We start from the raw sequence: 21,159 nt of genomic DNA on the forward strand, positions 1-21,159 counted from the left end.
ATAAAAATGAAAAATTAAACATTCATAATTACATGCAAATTTATATAATATATAGTTCTTATCTTTCTTTTTGGATTTGTTCAGTATTATGGTAATCAGCATAAATTTAAAAATTTAATAATACATCATAATAATTAGTATATGTACAAGGACTTGTGTACCAATTCATATTTCATTCTTATTATTTATTCACTTGCAAAATATTAAATGGATAAAAAAAATAAAATTTATGGGAGATGATTAATTGCATGCTATAAATAATTAATTTTAAATTTTTATAAGTATTTTATAACAACAAAAAAAAATCTATGATATTTTTTTCCCAAAATTTCATTCTATTATAATTGAATATTATTTTTTAAATATTGCATGTAGCTATGTATATGGGAATAGATTTTTAATATTAAATTATTTAATTTATTTTGTTTGTATTGTGATTTAATTTGGGTTAAATTCAGTGAGTTTTATATACCTATGTATGTGTACTACTCATGAAATTAAATTTTTAATTTATTAAATTTCTGATTTGTTTAATTTAATTTGTGATTTTTTTTTCAACAAAATGTATTCGTATAATAAATTTATTCATTAAAGACATGAACAAATTGTTTAATGATATTTAAAAATTATAGCGTGTTGTATGGTGTTTATATATGGTTATAAGGTACATAATTTAAGGTACAATAAGAATTAGTACAAAGAATTTTTTTAATTTAATTTTTAATAACTCAAAATAACGCAGAAATAAATCAAAATTTGGTTTAGAACAGAAATATGAAATACATACTCGTAATATACAAAATTTATTTGTGGTAAGAAGGAAAATTTGTCTAAGTTGATTTTGATAAAACTCAAATAGTAGGCCTTTACGCAGAGCAAATATCATATTTTAATTAAGTTAACTAATACTTTTTTAAAGCTTTTTGATAAGAAACACAAAGTATCTACCATAAAAAGTTCGACATAAGGCGCTTTTTTGAAAAACAGATAATTTTTACTTTTGTCATTGTACCATAATAATTTAGTTACTTTTCAAAAACTACTCTCTTAAAATTATTTTAGATTGGTTAATTTATTATATTTACATGGAAATTGTACCAAACATTTTATATGATTTTCTTGATTTTATAATACTTTGATTGCTTATAATTTTCTGAATGCGACGGGTGACCAAGCATTATAAGCGAATGAGAACAAGGAACCAATTGCCAAGAACTGAAATAAAATTCAATTTTTTCTAGTTAAGAAGCTTGTTATATAATATATAGATTATATATTCCCAATTCTATAAGCCACCATTATTTTTAAGTGTGATTAGCTTTTGATAATCCTAAAATGATTTTAAGCCAACATAATCACTTTCTTTCACTACCCGTTACCGATAATGAAAATCTCGTCAAGTGTAACAAAATGTTACTTAAAACCGAAAACAGACACTTAAAATGAAATAAAATAAAAATATTGCATACTTCAACTCGAAACTGCAGATTTTGATTTTGCGAATTTTTTCAGATACACTGAATTAAATATATAGATCTGTGTTTTTGCAGCACTTCAACAAAATTTTTAATTGAGCTAGTTCACATTATACAATCTACTTTTCATAATAGATTTACTGTCTCTCTTAAAGGCGCGTCTCCTTAAAGGTATGAAGTTAATAACTACGCAATTTAAATTGCCAGAAGAGAAATTATTTTGAATATCAATTTGGATTCAGACTATATACACATTTCTGAAATTTTATACGTTCATCTGAAGTTATACTTTTTTAAAATGCAAAATAATAAAAGCATATATTTTTTTAAAAGGTTTCCTATCAGACATGATATCTACATTTTCAAGTAAAACACGATAGAATTTTTTAAGAAGAAAATTTTAGAAGATTTTAAAATGTTGCTACAAAATATCATATTATAATATTTAGATGTTAACATATTTTTTATGTCAAATAAGGCATACACTTTTTCCAATCGCAATTAGTATCAATCAGAACTGTATAAGTCTTTATACCCGTACGAACGTATGTTCGTACCACAAACAGTCTTAGATATAGACTCAAATGTATGTTTTTGATCAGCGTCAAATTCTGAGTTGATTTAGCTTTGTCCGTCCTTCCCTCTGTCCCAACGACAACTCAAAAACTAATTGAGCTAAGTTCACCAAATTTTCACAAATGATTTATTGTAGTAAGTGCCAGAACCCTATTTAAATAGGACATGATCAGGTACCGGTTCGGGTAGCTGCCATACAGCTTTAAAATTTATTTGGCTATATCTCAGAAAATATAAAAGCTGTGGTATTAAAATTTCACATAAACGAATATATTAGTAGGGCCGTTAAAAGCCGTTGAAATTACTTGGCTCCTTCTGGTACCTGCCATGCAACTTCAAAGGTTATTTGGCAATATTTCAGAAATTATAAAAGCTGTGGTATTGAAATTTCACACAAGCAAATATATTAGTAGGCCGATGGGTTTGATAAAATTCGTTAAAATTTCTTGGCTCTTTCTGGTAGCTGCCATATAACTTCAATAGTAGTATGGCAAACACATAGGGCAACTTAATGTCATAGTCTGTCCCATACCCAGTTATGGCATCTTTATTCGAACATAGGATAACAATTTCGTACGGGTGTCACAGAGTTGACAAGGTCAACTCTATTTTTTCTCGTCTTATCTAGTTTTGAATGAAACTAATATTTGGTTTCATATTCAACCTTTTTTCGTTTGGTTAAATGGTTTCCCTTTTGCCATATTGGTTCCATTTTTGTAAAATGGCATTTTTTGTAATTTAAGCAAATTTTATTGACTTTTATTTAACATAACAGCAAGCATAACATGATGTTTGCTTGCTATAAAAATTCATTTGTGACAATTTTTTTTTTGAATTTAAATTATGTATTAGTTTTTGAGTTATCTCTGGGGTCAACAAACACACATACGTTTATACGGGTATAACAATATAATATTGCAGCTGTAACCGCAAATTTACAGCTTTGAATATATTTCTTTTTTTCTTGATTTAGTAACATTTCATATTCAATTGTTCATGATAGTTGTCACTATCAAAACAGTTTGGAACCATCTTCGAGGTAGAAATGTATATGTACGGATCTATGTACAAATGTACAAATGTACAATTTGTACATTTTTTTTAACTTGAAACAAATCGGTAACAAGTAGAACACCTACATTTTAATTTCGAAATTATATTATATTAATAACATATCTATATTTCAGTACCTTGTAGAAAATTTCATGATCACCAGAAATAAATAACTACTGGTGTTAAGTTTTTTTTTAAAACTACAGAAAAAATTATTTTTTTTTCTTGCTTCAGAAAGCGCTTACAATTTTAAGAAATACTGCATTAAACCATTTTTTTTAAAAATAGCTATCGTGTTCTAATAGAAAACATTTTAAATTTAAATTTCTAAATAATTTCCTAGATTATGTTGGTCGTCCGCCACTTTTCCTGTGGAAAATAGAACAACTGTAGCTATTTCAGCTTTATTATACTATTTTTTTGTTTTTTTTTTATTTTTCAAATTATATTATTATAACAGTTTTATAAAGATTAAAATAAAGAATTACTATTATTTATTATTATTAAAAAAACTCTAGATATATGCAAGCATATATATATGTTATATTAGCTTTTGAATTCTCGATAATTCAGTTAAAATTATACGGGCGAAAAACCGAAACTGCAAGATCAACTAATTTCTGCTACAAAAGGCGCACGTGCGAAAACTGCAGCTATATTTAAATCAAACAAAGATTTCTTTGAACTTAATTTTTTCAGATCTGCACTGTTTTTACGAAAAGGATCTAAGTTAGAGTTAATGTATGCCTGAATTATTGAAAATCCCCCTCAATTCGATTTTCTTTAAATCATATATACATACATACACACGGCTAGATTAATATTCATAGAATTGGCTGTTTAACTTTTTCTTTTTTTTTGTACTTTTCTTAATTTGGTTTTTGAACGTTACTATCATTTAATAATGAAAATTCCAAAAAAAAAAAAAAATACATAAAACAAAAAATAACATTGCATGATATGAAATTACCGCAATCAATATAAAATAGAGTAAAAGAATCAGAGTGCCTAGCTTTAGTAACAATCCACAACCATTATCGCCACCAAAACCAGTACCAGTAAGAAAAAATAAAAAGGTAAACTTGATTTTATTTGGTATTTTTGAAAATTGAAGAATTTGTTATTTTGTTTTTCATTCAGTTTTCTGTTTTGTAATTTGATTTCATTTGTTTTGATTTTTGTGTTCAATTTCGTGTTAACATTTTTAGTTTAAGATAAAAGTGTGTTAAATTATATGCAATCTTGAAAAATCTAAACAACTCATTGCAACAGTTACTTGAATTGACAGGTGCTTTATATACACATTGAAAATTTTATTGTCTTGAAAAACTAATGTTAGAAATAAAACAACAGTTCTAAAGGTTGTCGGTGCAGTCTAAAGTTGTTCACTTCACCAGTTAAATTCTTATTTTAACTTAGAAACGTCTGAAAAAATGGAACTGTTGTGAGTTTTAATGTATAGAAAATAAACTGTTTTTTTGAACTATAAAAACCATTAAATTCTATGGAATATTTCATTTACAAAAGGAAAAATTTTTATATAGTACTTATTATAGGTAACACTGGAACTATAATTTCAAAATCAGACATACATTTATGATTATACCTACAGAATCAATTAAATCAAAGACTAAAACAAAACAATTAATATAAGTTTGAGTTCATTGGAAATAATAGAAATATTTCCAATGAATTATTATTTACGATAAAAAACTTATGATAAATAACTATTAGACTCAATTGACTAAATTCATTTTATTTGGACGATATTTTAAAAATTGCTTTTATGCATAGTTTCATTTTAAAACGGCAGAATGCATTTTAAAGTTTCATTTTAAAGTGTCCAGATTCCAGTTCATACAATACTTCCAACATTATTTGCCAAAAAATATTCATTTGGCAAATAATGTGGAAAAATGAAGGAAAAACAGTATTTCATTTTCCGTTACACAATGTAACGGAAAAGCAGCAAAAGTGAATTATGCTTGCACATACACATATTACATGCAATTTTATAGAAATAACCCCTTAAACAGTAATCGCAAATCCTGAAAAATATTTCAGCATTCATAAACTAAATCTCTAAATATGTTACCACTTTTTCGGTTGTACACTAATTTTTCAGTTAAAAATGTGTCTTCAAAAATGATTTTCTCCTCTTTGGTGACACGTATTTCCGCCGAAAACTCGACATGCAGAATTATTATTACATAACCTACCCTATTCACTATTGTATACATAATAGACTCAATAAAACAGTAAAGCAACGAGCAAAAAATAATTCTTTTATATTAAAAAATTATATAATATAAGATAGGATTTTTGTATCCACATGGTACCTTAATCCACGAAGTGCTTAACAGAATTTAATAGGTTTGGGAAAGGAGTTCATGGTTGTTTTAACAGGTGTTTAATTTTTTTTGTGCATATTTTTTTCTATTTACTCAAGTATTTAGCGTGAAATGCTGCATTACTTTATTATGGTTGGATAAATTTTTATAAATTGTTAAAAAGGATTGCAGTTCCCTTATTTTTTTTTTTTGTTTTCTTTTTGCTTACACTTTAATACCTACATATTTTGAAGGATATTAAAAATTTACTCTCACATTTGTTATGTTGATAAGTGAAGTCAGTCAAACTTCAATTTTAAATTGACTGGATTTTCTACACTAATAAAGTTAACATAAACCAAAGTTGAAAACAAATAAATAATTTTGAAACCACAATCATTCACGAAATTTACATAAAAGTTAAAACTTTTAAACAGACTTCTGTCTTTACACATAATTTGATATTTATTGGCAATTATAACTTACAGAATTAACTGTGGATAGCTCAATAGCAAAAAGAAAAATGTCCATTAGATGCTAAACTCTCTTTTTGTCAAATATGCCCTATTTCGTAAAGTATAGTAGTTTTTGCTAAAATTGTAAATCCTTTGTACTCCGTCAACAACTTTAAATGTCTTGCTTTTATCTTTCCAAGAGTAAATAAATTTAAATTCCAAAAAATAATGAAATTTAAGCACCTTTTGACACTAAATTATTGTGCAAATACCTGCGTTGAAGTATTTAAGCTTGTCTTCAAAAATTCAAATAAAAATATATAATTTTATACTAGAACAAATGAAATCACACTCAGAATGCGGTTTTAACTACTGAAAAAGTTGTATTAAACATATTAACTGTATGTGTACAATATGTGCTTTTGATTTTTCAATTTATCAAAAATGTTAATATAGTTCAACAATATTTTTATTCTCATTTTGAAAAATTTGAGTAGGGTAAAACATCTCGAATTGTTTTTTTTTCATGTACTCCAATGTACTAAGCAGCCATTAGGGAAGGAATTTCTTCGTTTAGCTGGTTACAAATTAAAGGTTTTTTATTTGTATAGCATTAAAAACATAATTTTTATAAATATGTGGCAACTTAGTTCTTAGTGCCCGATAAGAAAATAAAGATGATCCATATAAAGAAAACCAGTAAATACACAAAACCACCTTTAAATAAAAAACCGAAATAGCGAATATAAAATTTTATTTACATAGAACATAAAATAAACAAAAAGAAACTTTTTGAAACTTTTTCGAGAGTAACAAACTTCTATATTTTTAAAAGAACAGTATTCAAATATTATTTACAATTGCTAGGACATGTTCCTTGAAAATAAAAATTATTTTCTGTTAAAGTGAATATCTAAAAATAATGTAGGTATATCAGAACTTTTGAAGAACAACTAGATTGTCTAGATTATATTTGCTACTTTCTTCTGTCTCTCCACTATATTCCAACTATTTTTTTCAACATTTGCATTAATTGCTTGATAGATTAAATCAACTAGATAGATCTAGCAGATCAGCTGAGTCTTTATGTGCAGAATCTTAATCAGATATTAATATCTAGCTTCTAAGGGTCAAATTTATTGTGACTGCACATTATCATTATCTTCATAATCGATTTGGAACTCTGTGTTCAACCAGATGTCAGCAATTTTCTATAATGACCACGTTAGAAGTAAAAATTCTTGAATATGAAAAATATGTGCTGAAAAACTAGCACTCCATGAAATGAACTTTAAATAAAAGCAAAATATTTCATTAAATGAATTTTTTAAACAAACTTATACACAAATGATTAAACTTTTAGCAAAGCAATACTCACGGAATTTTGCAGACTCTTTTAAAAAAATTTGCATTTAACTTTTTTTTCCAAAATTTTGATATTACTTTGAATTTTAAATGAAATTTTTGTTTTCCAACAAAGAAATTTAAAAAAAATATTGTTAATCGCTCCAGTTATTTTTCATTATTTGGTTTAGCCTTTGATTTTATAGAATCCAACGCGTTACTTTGACTTTAATATCAATCAAATAATTCAAATACGTTAAAAATGCTGTATAAATGAAGTAGTACGTATAATATACAGTTAACTAAGTTAGAAAAGTTAGAGTACGTTCGCTCGATTTATAAGGCCCATAATTTTACAATTCGTACGCGTTTGCTTTTTTTTATAATTTTTGAATTTTATGTAAATGTGAAGATTATGTACGCACAGTGACTTTTTCATAAGTTTCTTACTTAAAATTCACTGTAGTAAAGAAATTTCGATGTGAAGAAATTTTTGTGAAGCATGTGAGTTTAATTTAATTATTTTTAATTATACTTAAACCCATTTTCTTCCTATTTTATGTAGATATTAAAATGTTTTTTTTTATTTAATTATAAGCATAGAGCGGCCTCTAAGGGATTTTTATGCCACCCCGCTCCGCCGCCTTTTCTACTTGTATGCCCTTTAAATATTCAATTGCTTTCAAGTAAAAAACAAATGCAAATATCTCACTACATATAGTCTGACTTGAATTAAATTTATTAAACAATAAATTTGAAGTTGTTTTTTTATTTATGTTAATTATTTTAATTATTTACTTTTCATGAGTTGATTTTTCGTTTTATTAATATAATTTTATTAATTTTTATATTTCTTTATGTATTTTTGCATAAACAAATTTATATCAATTAACAATTTATATCAAAATAAAAAGAAATTTAATTTGCGCAGCAATAACTGTACAAAAGCTACATTTATTGGTATTAAAACTCATGTGGTCTCCTTAGTTATTGTTATTTTAAATTTGGCCTCCATGGGTAAAAAGGTTCCCCACCTCTGACATAGAGTGACAGCATGCCACATTAACATATTTCATATAATAATCAGTACTTTGCTCAAACTCTAGTTTAAAATTTTAATAACATTAAATTAGCTTTAATTATAAACTGCTACTTTTGGTTCACTTTAACTTTCAGTCTAACTTTAATTTAAGTTGAAGTGTGAAAAAGTTTTGTTTGGAATAAAAAATTTATTGCAGCCTCTTAGTAATTTTATCTTTATTTTACTTGAAAAACTCGGCAACTTTGTTGAAAATACATTTAATGTGGTTCAGATTCCGGAAAAGATCTTGATAAAGGCTTAAATAAAATTGAAGACATATTAGAACATTTAAATTATTGTCCTTAGAACATTCTTCCTTGCTAATAATAAGTAAAAGTCATCAGAAGATTTAAATCATAACACGGAAAAATATGAAACCTAGTTGTTAACAAATGTTTTTAGATATTATTTTAAAGTTTATACTAAACGTTTCTAATGTTAGTTTTCTAGTAGTAGCAAACTTTAAATTTTTAATATTGGTGACAAACTTTTATTTTTGTTTCATATGCGAGATAAAGATAGAAAAAACTTCTACAGGTAATGAATGAGATCTACAATTTTTCCTTAGTACAAACTAGTTCAGTAAAATTCTTTTTCACTTTCGTATTTAGCTTGTAAAAATTCGCAAATTGAAATTTTTTCTAAAACTCAGTTAAGTGCATTTTTTTAATTTTCTTGGTAATAATCAGTAAAAGACAACCATCGTAAATTTTTGAAAAATAAGTTAAAAATTTTTCTAATACATATACGAGCACATCTTCTATTATGCTGTCCTGCATAATTTGGTTAAGTTTGCATTTTAGTGGTAATGTAGTAGCATAGTTATTATCGAAATTCTGTATGAAACATAAAGGCGATTCACATACATACACACTTCTATTCTCTTATACTTACTTTCGAGCGAAATAAGAGCTTCTCACATACCTTTTTTTGATATTCTCATATTGATACGCTCAAAATATAAATACGATGTCAATTAATATAAAACACTGTACTAAACCTATTAGACTGTGTTATACGACTAATTAGTAATAAAGAAATGTTATGGCGGAATATGCAGATACGTTATATGTAAACTTTTAACTTTAATTTAACGGAAAACAAGCCAAATATTTTTAGATTGCATTTTGTTTTGAAAAAAAAAATGCTAATTTTTACAAAAACAAAAGTTTTTTTACAGTTTTTGAAAAACTTTTCCCTTTATTGGAATCAATACGAGTATTCTAAAAAATCTTTCATGTACTAAAATTAAATAAAAAACGAATTTTTATTTCCCTCGTTAATGATTTAAATTTGATTTCGTTTTCTGTTATTTATTTTAACCTTGTGTAGATATATGTATGTATGCCCTTTGAAAATAATCAAATCTTTATTTTTACGTAATATCAGAACGGTAACGTAACAATAGCCTTGGGTATCTGTAATAATCTTTTCTTAAAACATATTTTATTTATACCCATACTTTTTTATTCAGATATACATAACGTATGTATATGTATAACTTTGATGAACAAACAAATACATGATATACATACATATATAATATACAATGTATATCAACTTTTATTTGTTGATTTGTTCAACCATAACCAAATATCATCAATATGAAATTTTTAAAATTTCATTATTCATTCATGCGATCATCTTCAATTGGCTCTACTGCATTTCATCTCGGTTTCTAGCATATAAAATCGGGATATTTTCGATATGCATTCGATATATAATGCAATATACGTGTAAGTATAAAATATGTATACATTTTTGTTATTATATAACTTCCTCATATGTACGACATATGTATATACCACGTTTATATATGTACGTGAACATAAAATATAAAAATCTAATGTGAACAGCACATAACCGACTGTATTATTGAAGTGTTGAAAAAAATTATAAATATATCTTTTAAACATTTATTTCAGAAAAATATATATTATGTTTCTCTGCAAAGTTGGGCGGTCAATTTCGTCATGGAGTATAACTCACATATTAAATTGCAAGAAATTCAATTGGTTCTTTAAAAATGGTAAAAAATATAATATTTCTCCTAGTGAAAATTCTGTTTTCAAATCCTGATATTCTAGAAAAATTTGCTTGTTCATTGTTTTAAAAACCTAATTCAAAATATTGATTTTTAGAGAAATTGGTTGATTATTTGATTCGAAATATTAAATTTCAATGAAATTGGTTGATCATGCGTATATGAGCAAAAATGTAATTTTGGCCTGTAGTCAAAACTCATCTTCACATGTAGTAAAAAACCAGTTTACTCAAAACACTATGTGATTTGTTGCATTGTATGAAAGAGCTTGTATATAAAAATTTTGAGCAAATTCGCTGAATTTGACCTACGGTAAATATACAGTTTTTGACATATCCCAAAAATTGATCAGACTGACCCATTCTCGAAGTATATTCAGATATAAATTTTTGTATTAATCGGTTCAATCAAACTTGATATAGAAGAGTCGCAGACAGACAAACATCTCTCTAAGAATAAGTTATTTACGCTTCCCTAGCATGGAGAAACGCATTTCCGTCAGATTTCGAAATACAAAATTTGATGCCATCACAAAACCTCCCTTATTGTATGCAATGCGGTCGGTAATTATGTGTGTTTAAATACGTTCATATACGTATTCATATAAAAATTTAAGATTCATCAGTTAAAGTATACTCGTACGAACAAGGATAAAATGCGTTTGATGAATATTAAAAATGCCAGAAGGACGAATATCATATTATAATTAAATAGAAGACTTCAGAGATTAATATGTATGCGAAAATATGTGCGATTATTTACATAAATACCATATAAAATTTTCACAAACTATATAAAGAATAATTATGTTATTACACCATTATACATAATTTTTTATTAAAATTATAAGTGAAATTGGACTAGACTTTGTGTTATTGGTGTACACTTTTTTCTTTTTTAAATTAAAATTTTGTTTTAATCAGCATTTTCGCTTAAGTAAAAAAGAGTAAACTCTTTTTCGCAAAAAAGAATACAGAAAATTTGAAAAATTGTCGGCGCCGTGCTGGTATTCTAAAATAATTGTAATGAAACGGTTGATGTTTCAAAAATGACTCATATTTATCATTTTCTGCTCTATTATTCTTGATTATAAAAATTTACCTTTTTTGGACAATGGCCCTATAAATCGGTGAGTGAGTTATATGTGTAATAGTGGAATATAAGTATTTAATATGTACCCACGAAATACCTTGCGTTATATAATTTGCAGACTAAAGTTTTTGACAATATTAAAAAACTCTAAGAATTGAAAACTTTCACTTTTCTACAATCTAGTAACATTTTAGGACGTTTTGCAAATCCTTCTTTTGTGCTGTTTGCTTTAAATGTTTAGCAATGGTTTTTAGTATTTTCTTAAACGGTAAACTGCATTATGTGTCCATATTGTTGTTAGTTTTGAAACTTTTGTGTGAGTTACTTTTAATGCGAATATACAGTTCAGTGGTGTTCATTTATCGGCATAATTTTATGAGTTGTTTTACTATATTATATTTTTAATTAAATATTATACACATTATTTTAAACGTTTTCAAAAATTTTTTTGTGGAAATTCATATTTATATTTTCATTTATGTTTAAGTTTATTTTTGAACTCTTTTATTTTGCTTTATGTTTTGTGTGTTTTTATTTTTTTATTAAAAAACAAATCACATAAATGGCACTGGTTACCTAATGAATTGCAATTTTACACAGGTAAATTTGGTAAAAAAAGTTTTTTTAATGACATCAATAATTTTTTGCCTAACCACACAATACTTTCATTTAAACAAATAACTGTGTTTTTAGCTCACAAAAATTTTGCATTAATGCTTGAAAGATTTATCTTATAGTAACAATTTAATTTTCTTTTCATATCAGAGTGTTGATTCCGACGTTGGATCTTTAAATATGAATTCGACTGAAAATGAAGTTCATGAAGTAGAATCATCTAGTGAAATAATGATTGATGATAACAAACCCGGAAATTCGAATGATGATAGTTGGACTGACGTTAACTTAAATGATGATACAACTGATAAAATACGAGATCCTGAGGGAAATATTCATCATATAGGTGGTGAACGTGGTGACAAACCGGATTCAGAAATATCCGTTGTACGAGTGCCTGATAATTTTCAATCATCCGGGCAACGTACACGTCCGGAAGATATACCAATTAAACCACCTTTGGTAGGTCAGTTGCCAATGACAACTCCATCAAGAGAAGCAAGTCTTACGCAAAAATTAGAGATAGCTTTAGGGCCAGTTTGCCCACTGTTAAGAGAAATAATGGTTGACTTTGCACCATTTTTATCAAAAACACTCGTTGGATCTCACGGTCAGGAACTTTTAATGGAAGGTAAAGGATTAACGACTTTCAAAAACAGTCATTCTGTTGTTGAGTTAGTAATGTTACTATGCTCTCAAGAATGGCAAAATAGTTTGCAAAAACATGCTGGTTTAGCTTTCATTGAATTAATCAACGAAGGAAGACTTTTATCACACGCCATGAAAGACCATATTGTACGTGTTGCGAATGAAGCTGAATTCATATTGAATAGAATGAGAGCTGATGATGTCTTGAAACACGCTGATTTTGAATCGCAGTGTGCTCAAACTTTACTTGAACGAAGGGAAGAAGAACGCATGTGCGATCATTTAATTACAGCTGCTCGTCGCCGTGATAATGTTATTGCTAGCAGATTGCTTGAAAAAGTACGTAATATTATGTGCAATCGGCATGGAGCGTGGGGTGATACTAGTGGCACAGCGCCAAAATTAATATATTGGAAGTTAGACGCATGGGAAGACGATGCTCGGCGAAGAAAGCGTATGGTACAAAACCCAAGAGGGTCCAGTCACCCACAAGCTACACTTAAAGCTGCATTAGAAAACGGTGGTCCTGAAGATGCTATCATGCAAACAAGAGATGAATTCCATTCACAAATTGCAGTAACGAGATCTCACCAACCTGGACAACAGACAGCAGATCTTTTAGATGATGCTGATCTTCTGATTGAAGATCGCGAATTAGATTTGGATTTAACTGGGCCCGTAAATATTAGTACTAAAGCTAAATTAATCGCACCAGGTCTTGTTGCCCCAGGTACGGTCTCTATCACCAGCACTGAGATGTTTTTTGAAGTTGATGAAGATCACCCAGATTTTCAGAAAATCGACCCAGAGGTATTGAAGTACTGCGACCATTTACATGGAAAATGGTACTTTTCGGAGGTCCGTGCAATATTTTCTCGTCGTTATTTGTTACAAAATGTTGCACTAGAAATATTTTTAGCAAGTCGCACATCAATTTTATTCGCGTTTCCAGATCAACATACCGTTAAAAAAGTAATTAAAGCACTGCCAAGAGTAGGTGTTGGAATTAAATATGGAATTCCGCAAACAAGAAGAGCTTCAATGATGTCACCGAGACAATTAATGCGAAATTCAAATATGACGCAAAAATGGCAACGCAGAGAAATTTCAAATTTTGAATACTTAATGTTCCTAAACACGATTGCTGGACGTACATATAACGATTTAAATCAATACCCGATTTTCCCGTGGGTTTTAACTAATTATGAATCAAAAGAATTAGATTTAAGTCAACCCTCAAATTATCGTGATTTATCGAAACCCATAGGTGCATTAAACCCAAGCAGACGAGCATATTTTGAAGAACGTTATGAAAGTTGGGATAACGATACAATTCCACCTTTCCATTATGGTACACATTATTCGACTGCTAGTTTTGTTTTGACGTGGCTGTTGAGAGTTGAACCTTTTACGAGCATGTTCTTGGCTCTTCAAGGTGGAAAGTTCGATTTTCCTGATAGACTCTTTTCGTCAGTTTCCCTGTCATGGAAGAATTGTCAACGTGACACCTCTGATGTTAAAGAATTAATACCTGAGTGGTACTTTTTACCTGAAATGTTTTATAATTCATCGGGATATCGTTTAGGAACACGCGAAGATGGTACGCTAGTATCAGATGTAGAACTACCGCCATGGTCTAAATCTCCAGAAGAATTTGTAAGAATTAATCGAATGGCTTTAGAATCTGAGTTTGTATCTTGCCAACTTCATCAATGGATTGATCTAATTTTTGGATATAAACAAAGGGGACCTGAAGCGGTAAGAGCTACAAACGTGTTTTATTATTTAACTTACGAAGGAAGTGTGGACTTAGATACTATTGTTGATCCCGTTATGAGAGAAGCAGTGGAAAATCAAATAAAAAATTTTGGTCAAACTCCGAGTCAATTGTTAATGGAACCACACCCACCACGTAGTTCCGCAATGCATTTGTCACCAATGATGTTCAGTGCTATGCCTGATGATGTATGCATGTCCATGAAATTCCACTTAAACTCACCAGTGATTCATATATCTGCAAATACTTATCCACAATTGTCATTGCCATCTGTTGTTACTGTAACAGCTGGTCATCAATTCGCTGTCAATCGATGGAATTGCAATTACACGGCTTCCGTCCAAAGTCCGAGTTATGCCGAATCACCCCAATCCCCGGGAGCTAACTTACCTCTTACAATGGATCCAGTTCTCTGTAAGTGTGCACATACCAAATATACTTGAAAAGAAAATGTAAAACAACTTTAAAAAATCTAACCTTAATTTCCGTTTTATTAGCGCAAACAAATACACATAACAATCCAATGAACAGACGACATCTAGGAGATAATTTCAGTCAAAAGTTAAAAATTCGTTCTAATTGTTTTGTAACAACAGTAGATAGCAGATTTCTTATTGCTTGCGGTTTCTGGGACAACAGTTTTAGAGTGTTTTCAACAGAAACAGGTAGGTTTAACATTATCTTTATGCAGGTAAAGAGCAGATTTTAAGTAAAAACATATTCAATTTCCATTATTAGCCAAAATTGTTCAAATCGTTTTCGGCCATTTCGGCGTTGTAACTTGTTTGTCGAGATCTGAATGCAATATCACATCAGATTGCTATATAGCATCTGGGTCATCTGACTGCACTGTTCTGCTATGGCACTGGAACGCAAGAACACAAAGTATTGTTGGTGAAGGTGATGTACCAACTCCTCGCGCGACTTTGACTGGCCATGAACAAGCTGTGACATCCGTCGTTATCAGTGCTGAACTAGGTTTAGTTGTTTCAGGATCAACCAGTAAGTTTCAAAATTTTTTAAAGATTGTAACATACTAATATGAACATCAAAATTATTATGACAGATGGTCCAGTACTAATTCATACAACTTTTGGGGACTTGTTAAGATCATTGGATCCACCGAACGATTTCATATCACCGGAATTGATAGCAATGTCTCGAGAAGGTTTTATTGTTGTGAATTATGACAAGGGTAGTGTAGCAGCTTATACAATCAATGGAAAAGAATTACGGCACGAAACTCATAATGATAATTTACAGGTCTGTATTTAAATTAATTTTAAAAACGCAATATAACGTAATATATTAATCTTGTTGATACTTTTTAAACAATTACAGTGCATGTTATTGTCACGTGATGGAGAATATTTAATGACTGCTGGTGAACGAGGGATTGTTGAAGTGTGGAGAACTTTTAATTTAGCACCTTTATATGCCTTTCCAGCATGTAACGCCGCCATCAGATCTCTAGCCCTGACCCATGATCAAAAGTAAGTACAAAAATTGTTTTCGTTAAAATATTTTTTATAACAAAAAGTTGTAGTTATATCCAAAAAAACTAAATACACTTCAAATAAACAAATGGATTAAACGTCATCATTACTGTGAACACGTATTGATAACAAAAGTTTGTCCACAAAAATTTATAAGAATTGAAATATTGAAGCGATTTCTTCTCTTTTTATTTAAAGAACAAATAAAAACACAAATGTAAACTTATAAATCTGCAGGCAAAACTTTACCGGTACATGAACCAAAACCAATCCTTAAACCATTTTTTTTACAAAAACCGGTTATTACAACTTCATCACCATCTTGCAAGAACTTTCTCACTGCACCGTTACCTAATCTTACTTCCTTGGTACCCTTCCAACTTAACTCAAGCATTGAACCAAATGAGTCATCAGTTTCCCCGCTAATTGTACCGGATGCCATTAAGTCGCCGGGTCTTATGTTACATCCCGTAACTGTGTGATGTGCTACCTGTTGCAACGGAGTCCAATAGAGGTATTTTGTGTTAGACTTGCAAACAGTTGTGGCGTCCTTTCCATCAGCTACCTCACAAAAGAAATAAAATAAAGGAAAAATATAATACTTAAACATGAAAAATCTTACGCCTGATAGCAACTTGTAAATTTATATCAAAATTGAATTTCTTATTGTGTTTCAAATAAGGAAAAACTTCTGGTTCTTGAGGAAAATTATCAATTAAAAATGGTTCTAAAGCGGCTACTGGAATAACCCAGGGTGATATTGTTGTTCCCATGTTCTTAGCAGTGAAAGGTCCTAAGGGGACATATTCCCACTTTTGAATGTCTCTTGCACTCCAATCATTCATTAAAGTAAATCCAAATATATTTTTCCAAGCATCTTCAGCTTTAATAGTTTCACCTAATTTTGTTTCTGCGCCACCAATAAAAAAAGCCATTTCTAGTTCAAAATCAAACAGGCGACATGGTCCAAAAACTGGTGGTTGCCCGTCTACTGGGAGCGTTTGCCCTTTAGGGCGTTTAATTGGTGTACCAGATACCACAATTGAACTTGCACGACCATGATACCCTACTGGAAGGTATTTCCAATTGGGCATTAGAGCATTGTCTTTTCCACGAAACATTAAACCGACATTAGTAGCATGATGAATAGACGAATAAAAGTCGGTGTAATCACCAATTTGGGCTGGTAGATGCATCTCACATTCAGTTTGCAAAATTAATGATCTTGATAAAGTAAGAAATTATTTGTAAAATAAGAAATGGAGGAATTCACAGAATAAATTTTTTTTTAAGTTATTATGAATGAAATATTAACAATTATTAGTAAATAAATTAATTTTACTTCTCTCTTAAATCAATATTCTGCTCCAGTTCAGATCCTCTTGATAGCAAATGTTGCGTTCGTTTTCTTACTACGTCCCACTGGTCATAGTTCAAACCCATTAATGTATTTAGTGACGTTGCCCTTAAAGCATTCTAAAAAAATATATATTTTTTTGTTTATATTTTTTTAGAATATTTTAGAATATTTTAGAAGAAAAATACCTGGACCTCTTGTGGATAGAGATGAGAAACGGAAGAAAGATCGAAAACATACAGTCCAATGGCCACACAAATACGTTTTTTTGGCTGAAATAATTTTAAATTAATTATTGCAATGTGTTTTTGTTTTAAATTAAATAAGTAATTTACAAGAAGGAACGCGTATCTTATATATGAAACGCCTATTCGTACCAAAACATAACATAATTACTCAAGGGATGTAAGAGCTTATTTAAATAGTAGTCCCTTAATTAATTTTGAATTAATTTTTCTTTGAAATACACCAAAATGTTCATAAATTGACCAAGATATTGACTAAATATAAAAAAAAATCATAATCATTTTATTTAAACGTTTTAGAATAAATTAAAATAAATAACCATTGAATATTTGTCTAGATTGAATTTTAACTAAATTTTTGTTACTAATTTCTATTTTCCCTTAAATTGTTGTACTATCCCTAAAAATTATCAAAACTAATTATTAATTAGTATGCCAGAAGTTGTGGTAAAGTCGAAACCAAATTTCTAAAAGAAAGATTAATTAATTACTGCGCTGAAATTTAAATTATTTGTTGAGTTATTTGCGTTCTTGTGTTGTTTTATTCCATCCCTTGTGTGTACATACATACATATATATCTTTTAATTTTACGAATGTGTTCAAAAACATACGTGCATACCTATTGTGAGATATTTATGTACGTATTATAAATTTAAACTTAATTTAACCATTATTCTGTGGTTATTTTGGCTTGTTTAAATTCAATTTTCAGTAATTAATTTATTTTGTTAACTTAATTATTAAAAAAAATTACTTTGGTTTCTGGTTTATTTCTATATAAATAACGCAATGTCACATACTAATCCATACAAAATTCACAACCTGATTAAATTTCCTTTGAGTATATGATTACATAAAATAAATATTTTTGTAATAAAACTTTTATGTTAAAATATTCATAGAAATGAAAAAAGTGTACTATTCTTTTTGCGAAAAAATAGAATGAGAAAATATGTTGTTTTCTGTGTTGCCGTAAACAGAAAGTCAGAATTGAATTACTTCTCAGCAATTTTAAAACAGACCTAACAAGATACACCACTGATTAAGTGTTACTAATAGGCAGTATTTTAATCTTAAGGACTAAATGTAAGACTTCGTTAGAAACTGTTGCAGAATTTTCATTGCGAGAACAAATTAATTTTTAAAACATTCTTGTCAACTTCAAAAAATTTTTTCAGATTTGCTTGCTTAAATTAATAACATTCTGCAATTATTTTTATAAATTTAAAAATCCTTAAAAAATGAAGCGATCTTTTATTTTGTTGTTGGCAAATTCTTATGTAATTTGCCATAGATTTCAATAATATAATTAAAATAGAAGTGCATACATACATGATTTTTTTTCGAATTTTTATTAAAGACATTATTTTGTTGACTATATACTTGGTACATATTTACGTACTCAATCTTCTGTACCAGTTTATTTATATTTTGCAAATAAAAATTTCTAGTATTTTGAGTTTCCAAGTAGACTTTTGTTTTTCAAAAAAGTGATATATAAAAATAAAAATATGTCAAAGAAATAATCTTAATTTTTAACCAGTTTTTTTTAATTTGCATATTTTTTAATTAAACTTGAATTTTACATTTTGCAACAAAACAAAAGTCTTAACAACAACTGTGGAATCTATTAATTTTATATTAATAATTTATTCGTAGAAAAATATTTATAGAATGTTATTTTAAAAATTACGTACATATATACATACATAACTTGAATTCAAGTAGTATTTAGAAATTAATTCTGTTATGAAGGGTGTTTCCATAACAGTATCAAAACTTGGTATTAATATAAAAAAAAAATGATTTCGGTTTGAAGTAAACATATTCTATATGACCGTTTCGGTTGCATTTGCAGAAACGATTTTAATGAATTCCGTTTTTGATCACTATATGCAATATTTGACACCGCACGACACAGATGTTTTCAAATTAGCAACGGTGACAAACATGTGCTTATACAGATGTTTTTAAACCAGCAACAGTGACATATATTTTTTTCAAACAGGCGATTTTGAGTAAAATAATCTAATAGAGTTAAATCAGTGCTCATTGTAGTCAACTGTAACGGAGGCTTAGAATAAGTTGCGCCTCTTTTAACTCAGTCTTTATTAAATCAATATTATGTGGCGCAGTGTCTTTAATCATTCAATTCATACTGAATGATAGTTTGTGGACAATTGCTGATATGTTTCATTCCTATAACTGCAACTTTGTATCGCAAGAGCGGCAGCAAAAAGTTGGCATAAATGGTTTATAAATTCCGATAACTAAATGGTTAGTTTTAAATAAAATAAGTGAACGATTTTTAAACGTCTTCCTATAATGAAGTTTTGAATCGTATTGAAAAAAATAAATTTTAACAAATCTACATACATATGTAACATATATCTCCCATTTTATAATGTTTAAAATCGGAATCGCTCTATTGAAAAACCCGTTATAACTATTTTTTATTATAAATTTTATTCGTAAATGTGTATTGTTGTATACATATGTACATACATTATGTATTTAGGAACATGTTATTGAATTTTTGTTACTAATATCCAACATTGAATTAAAGAAGTTATCATTTTGAATATTTTATTAAAGAATCTAACTATAGTTTCAAATAAATTAATACTAACTTGTACTCTTGCTACAAATTTTGCAAATTCACATATTATATATGTACATATGTATGTATTTATTTATACTAGCTATATAATTAAAACAGGTACCTACATAATTAAAATGAAAATGAAATTATTAACTCTCCACATTAAATTATCAACGCAGAGCGTTTGACTTATATTTTGGAGTAAAATTATTAAAACCCACATTATTTGATGAACTCAATAAATTTTACTTTTTTTAACACTATTGACAAAACTTACATCATTCTTGGTTGAAAAAACTCCATATGGTAAATTTTCTAAAGGGAAATCGCTTTCATGAGGAATATGAATAAAACTTTCCATTTTTATTTTATTATTTTCAAAATTTAAAAACTTAACATTCGGTTGTGATCTAAAAATATTATTTTTGTTATCAAATTGTATTAATATCAAAAAAAAACAAAAAATGTGTTCATGCACAAATGCGCATACTACTAATGACAAGTAAAGGCAAACTAAACATATTTAAAACTTTTCAATATAATCAGCGTGTTACCTACATAGGTACATACTTATGTATATTTTGTTTTTTATGAGATAAAAAGTAAAAAAACATGAAAGCTAAAGCTGCCGTTTTTGTTTAACTGAGTATTTTGTTTAAGCAATTGGCCTGTGCTTTGAATTACTTTTTCAATATTAATTCTTTAGTATATTTTTATGTAATATAATTTTTGTACATTTATTTTCATGCATATTAATATTATTACAAAAATAAATTATAGGTATATTATCATTGCAGAAGTTTTACCATATTTTAACCGATAGAACAAGCTACTTGTTTGTGAGACTTAAATAAGTAGAACAAAATTAGATTTAAGGCAAAATTCATTATAAATTAATGAAACAATTAATTATTTCAATTTAAAGTTTATTTTAGTTCACAGGTTTTTATTAAAAAAATTAAAAACTA

General features: G+C 28.2%; 2 protein-coding genes across 7 annotated transcripts in view; one reads left to right on the top strand and one right to left on the bottom strand.

The window, feature by feature from the left end:
• LOC129619029 (neurobeachin) overlaps positions 1-21,159 on the top strand; it is a 198,998-nt gene that overhangs the window by 170,211 nt on the left and 7,628 nt on the right. For all 5 annotated transcript variants that reach the window (XM_055534092.1, XM_055534093.1, XM_055534094.1 and 2 more), the window contains 5 exons: positions 12,216-14,904; positions 14,988-15,155; positions 15,229-15,492; positions 15,557-15,753; positions 15,832-15,983. In XM_055534092.1, coding sequence (XP_055390067.1) covers positions 12,216-14,904; positions 14,988-15,155; positions 15,229-15,492; positions 15,557-15,753; positions 15,832-15,983 — 3,470 coding nt within the window. The remainder of the gene's footprint in view (positions 1-12,215; positions 14,905-14,987; positions 15,156-15,228; positions 15,493-15,556; positions 15,754-15,831; positions 15,984-21,159) is intronic.
• LOC129619030 (fumarylacetoacetase) lies at positions 16,146-20,672 on the bottom strand. 2 transcript variants are annotated; one of them, XM_055534098.1, is made up of 6 exons: positions 20,668-20,672; positions 20,469-20,601; positions 17,532-17,615; positions 17,329-17,462; positions 16,609-17,210; positions 16,146-16,547 (listed from the first exon to the last, which is right to left on the bottom strand). In XM_055534098.1, the coding sequence occupies exons 2-6, from the start codon at positions 20,550-20,552 to the stop codon at positions 16,210-16,212; spliced, it is 1,242 nt and encodes a 413-aa protein (XP_055390073.1). In that variant the 5' UTR covers positions 20,553-20,601; positions 20,668-20,672; the 3' UTR covers positions 16,146-16,209. The 2 variants fall into 2 exon arrangements, with proteins under 2 accessions (XP_055390073.1, XP_055390072.1); XM_055534097.1 differs by having other exon boundaries at positions 20,469-20,672.

This window comes from Condylostylus longicornis, unplaced genomic scaffold, assembly GCF_029603195.1.
Source record: "Condylostylus longicornis isolate FDR11 unplaced genomic scaffold, ASM2960319v2 ptg000010l, whole genome shotgun sequence".
Lineage (NCBI taxonomy): Eukaryota > Metazoa > Arthropoda > Insecta > Diptera > Dolichopodidae > Condylostylus > Condylostylus longicornis.

Bases quoted from the DNA above. Each gene is read 5' to 3' on its own strand.
- LOC129619030 (XM_055534098.1), bottom strand. From the start codon at position 20,552: ATGGAAAGTTTTATTCATATTCCTCATGAAAGCGATTTCCCTTTAGAA. The intron at 17,616-20,468 runs GTAAGTTTTGTC...AAATTATTTCAG, and splicing joins TTTTTTCAACCAAGAATGAT to CCAAAAAAACGTATTTGTGT. The intron at 16,548-16,608 runs GTAAGATTTTTC...TTTGTGAGGTAG, and splicing joins TTTACAAGTTGCTATCAGGC to CTGATGGAAAGGACGCCACA.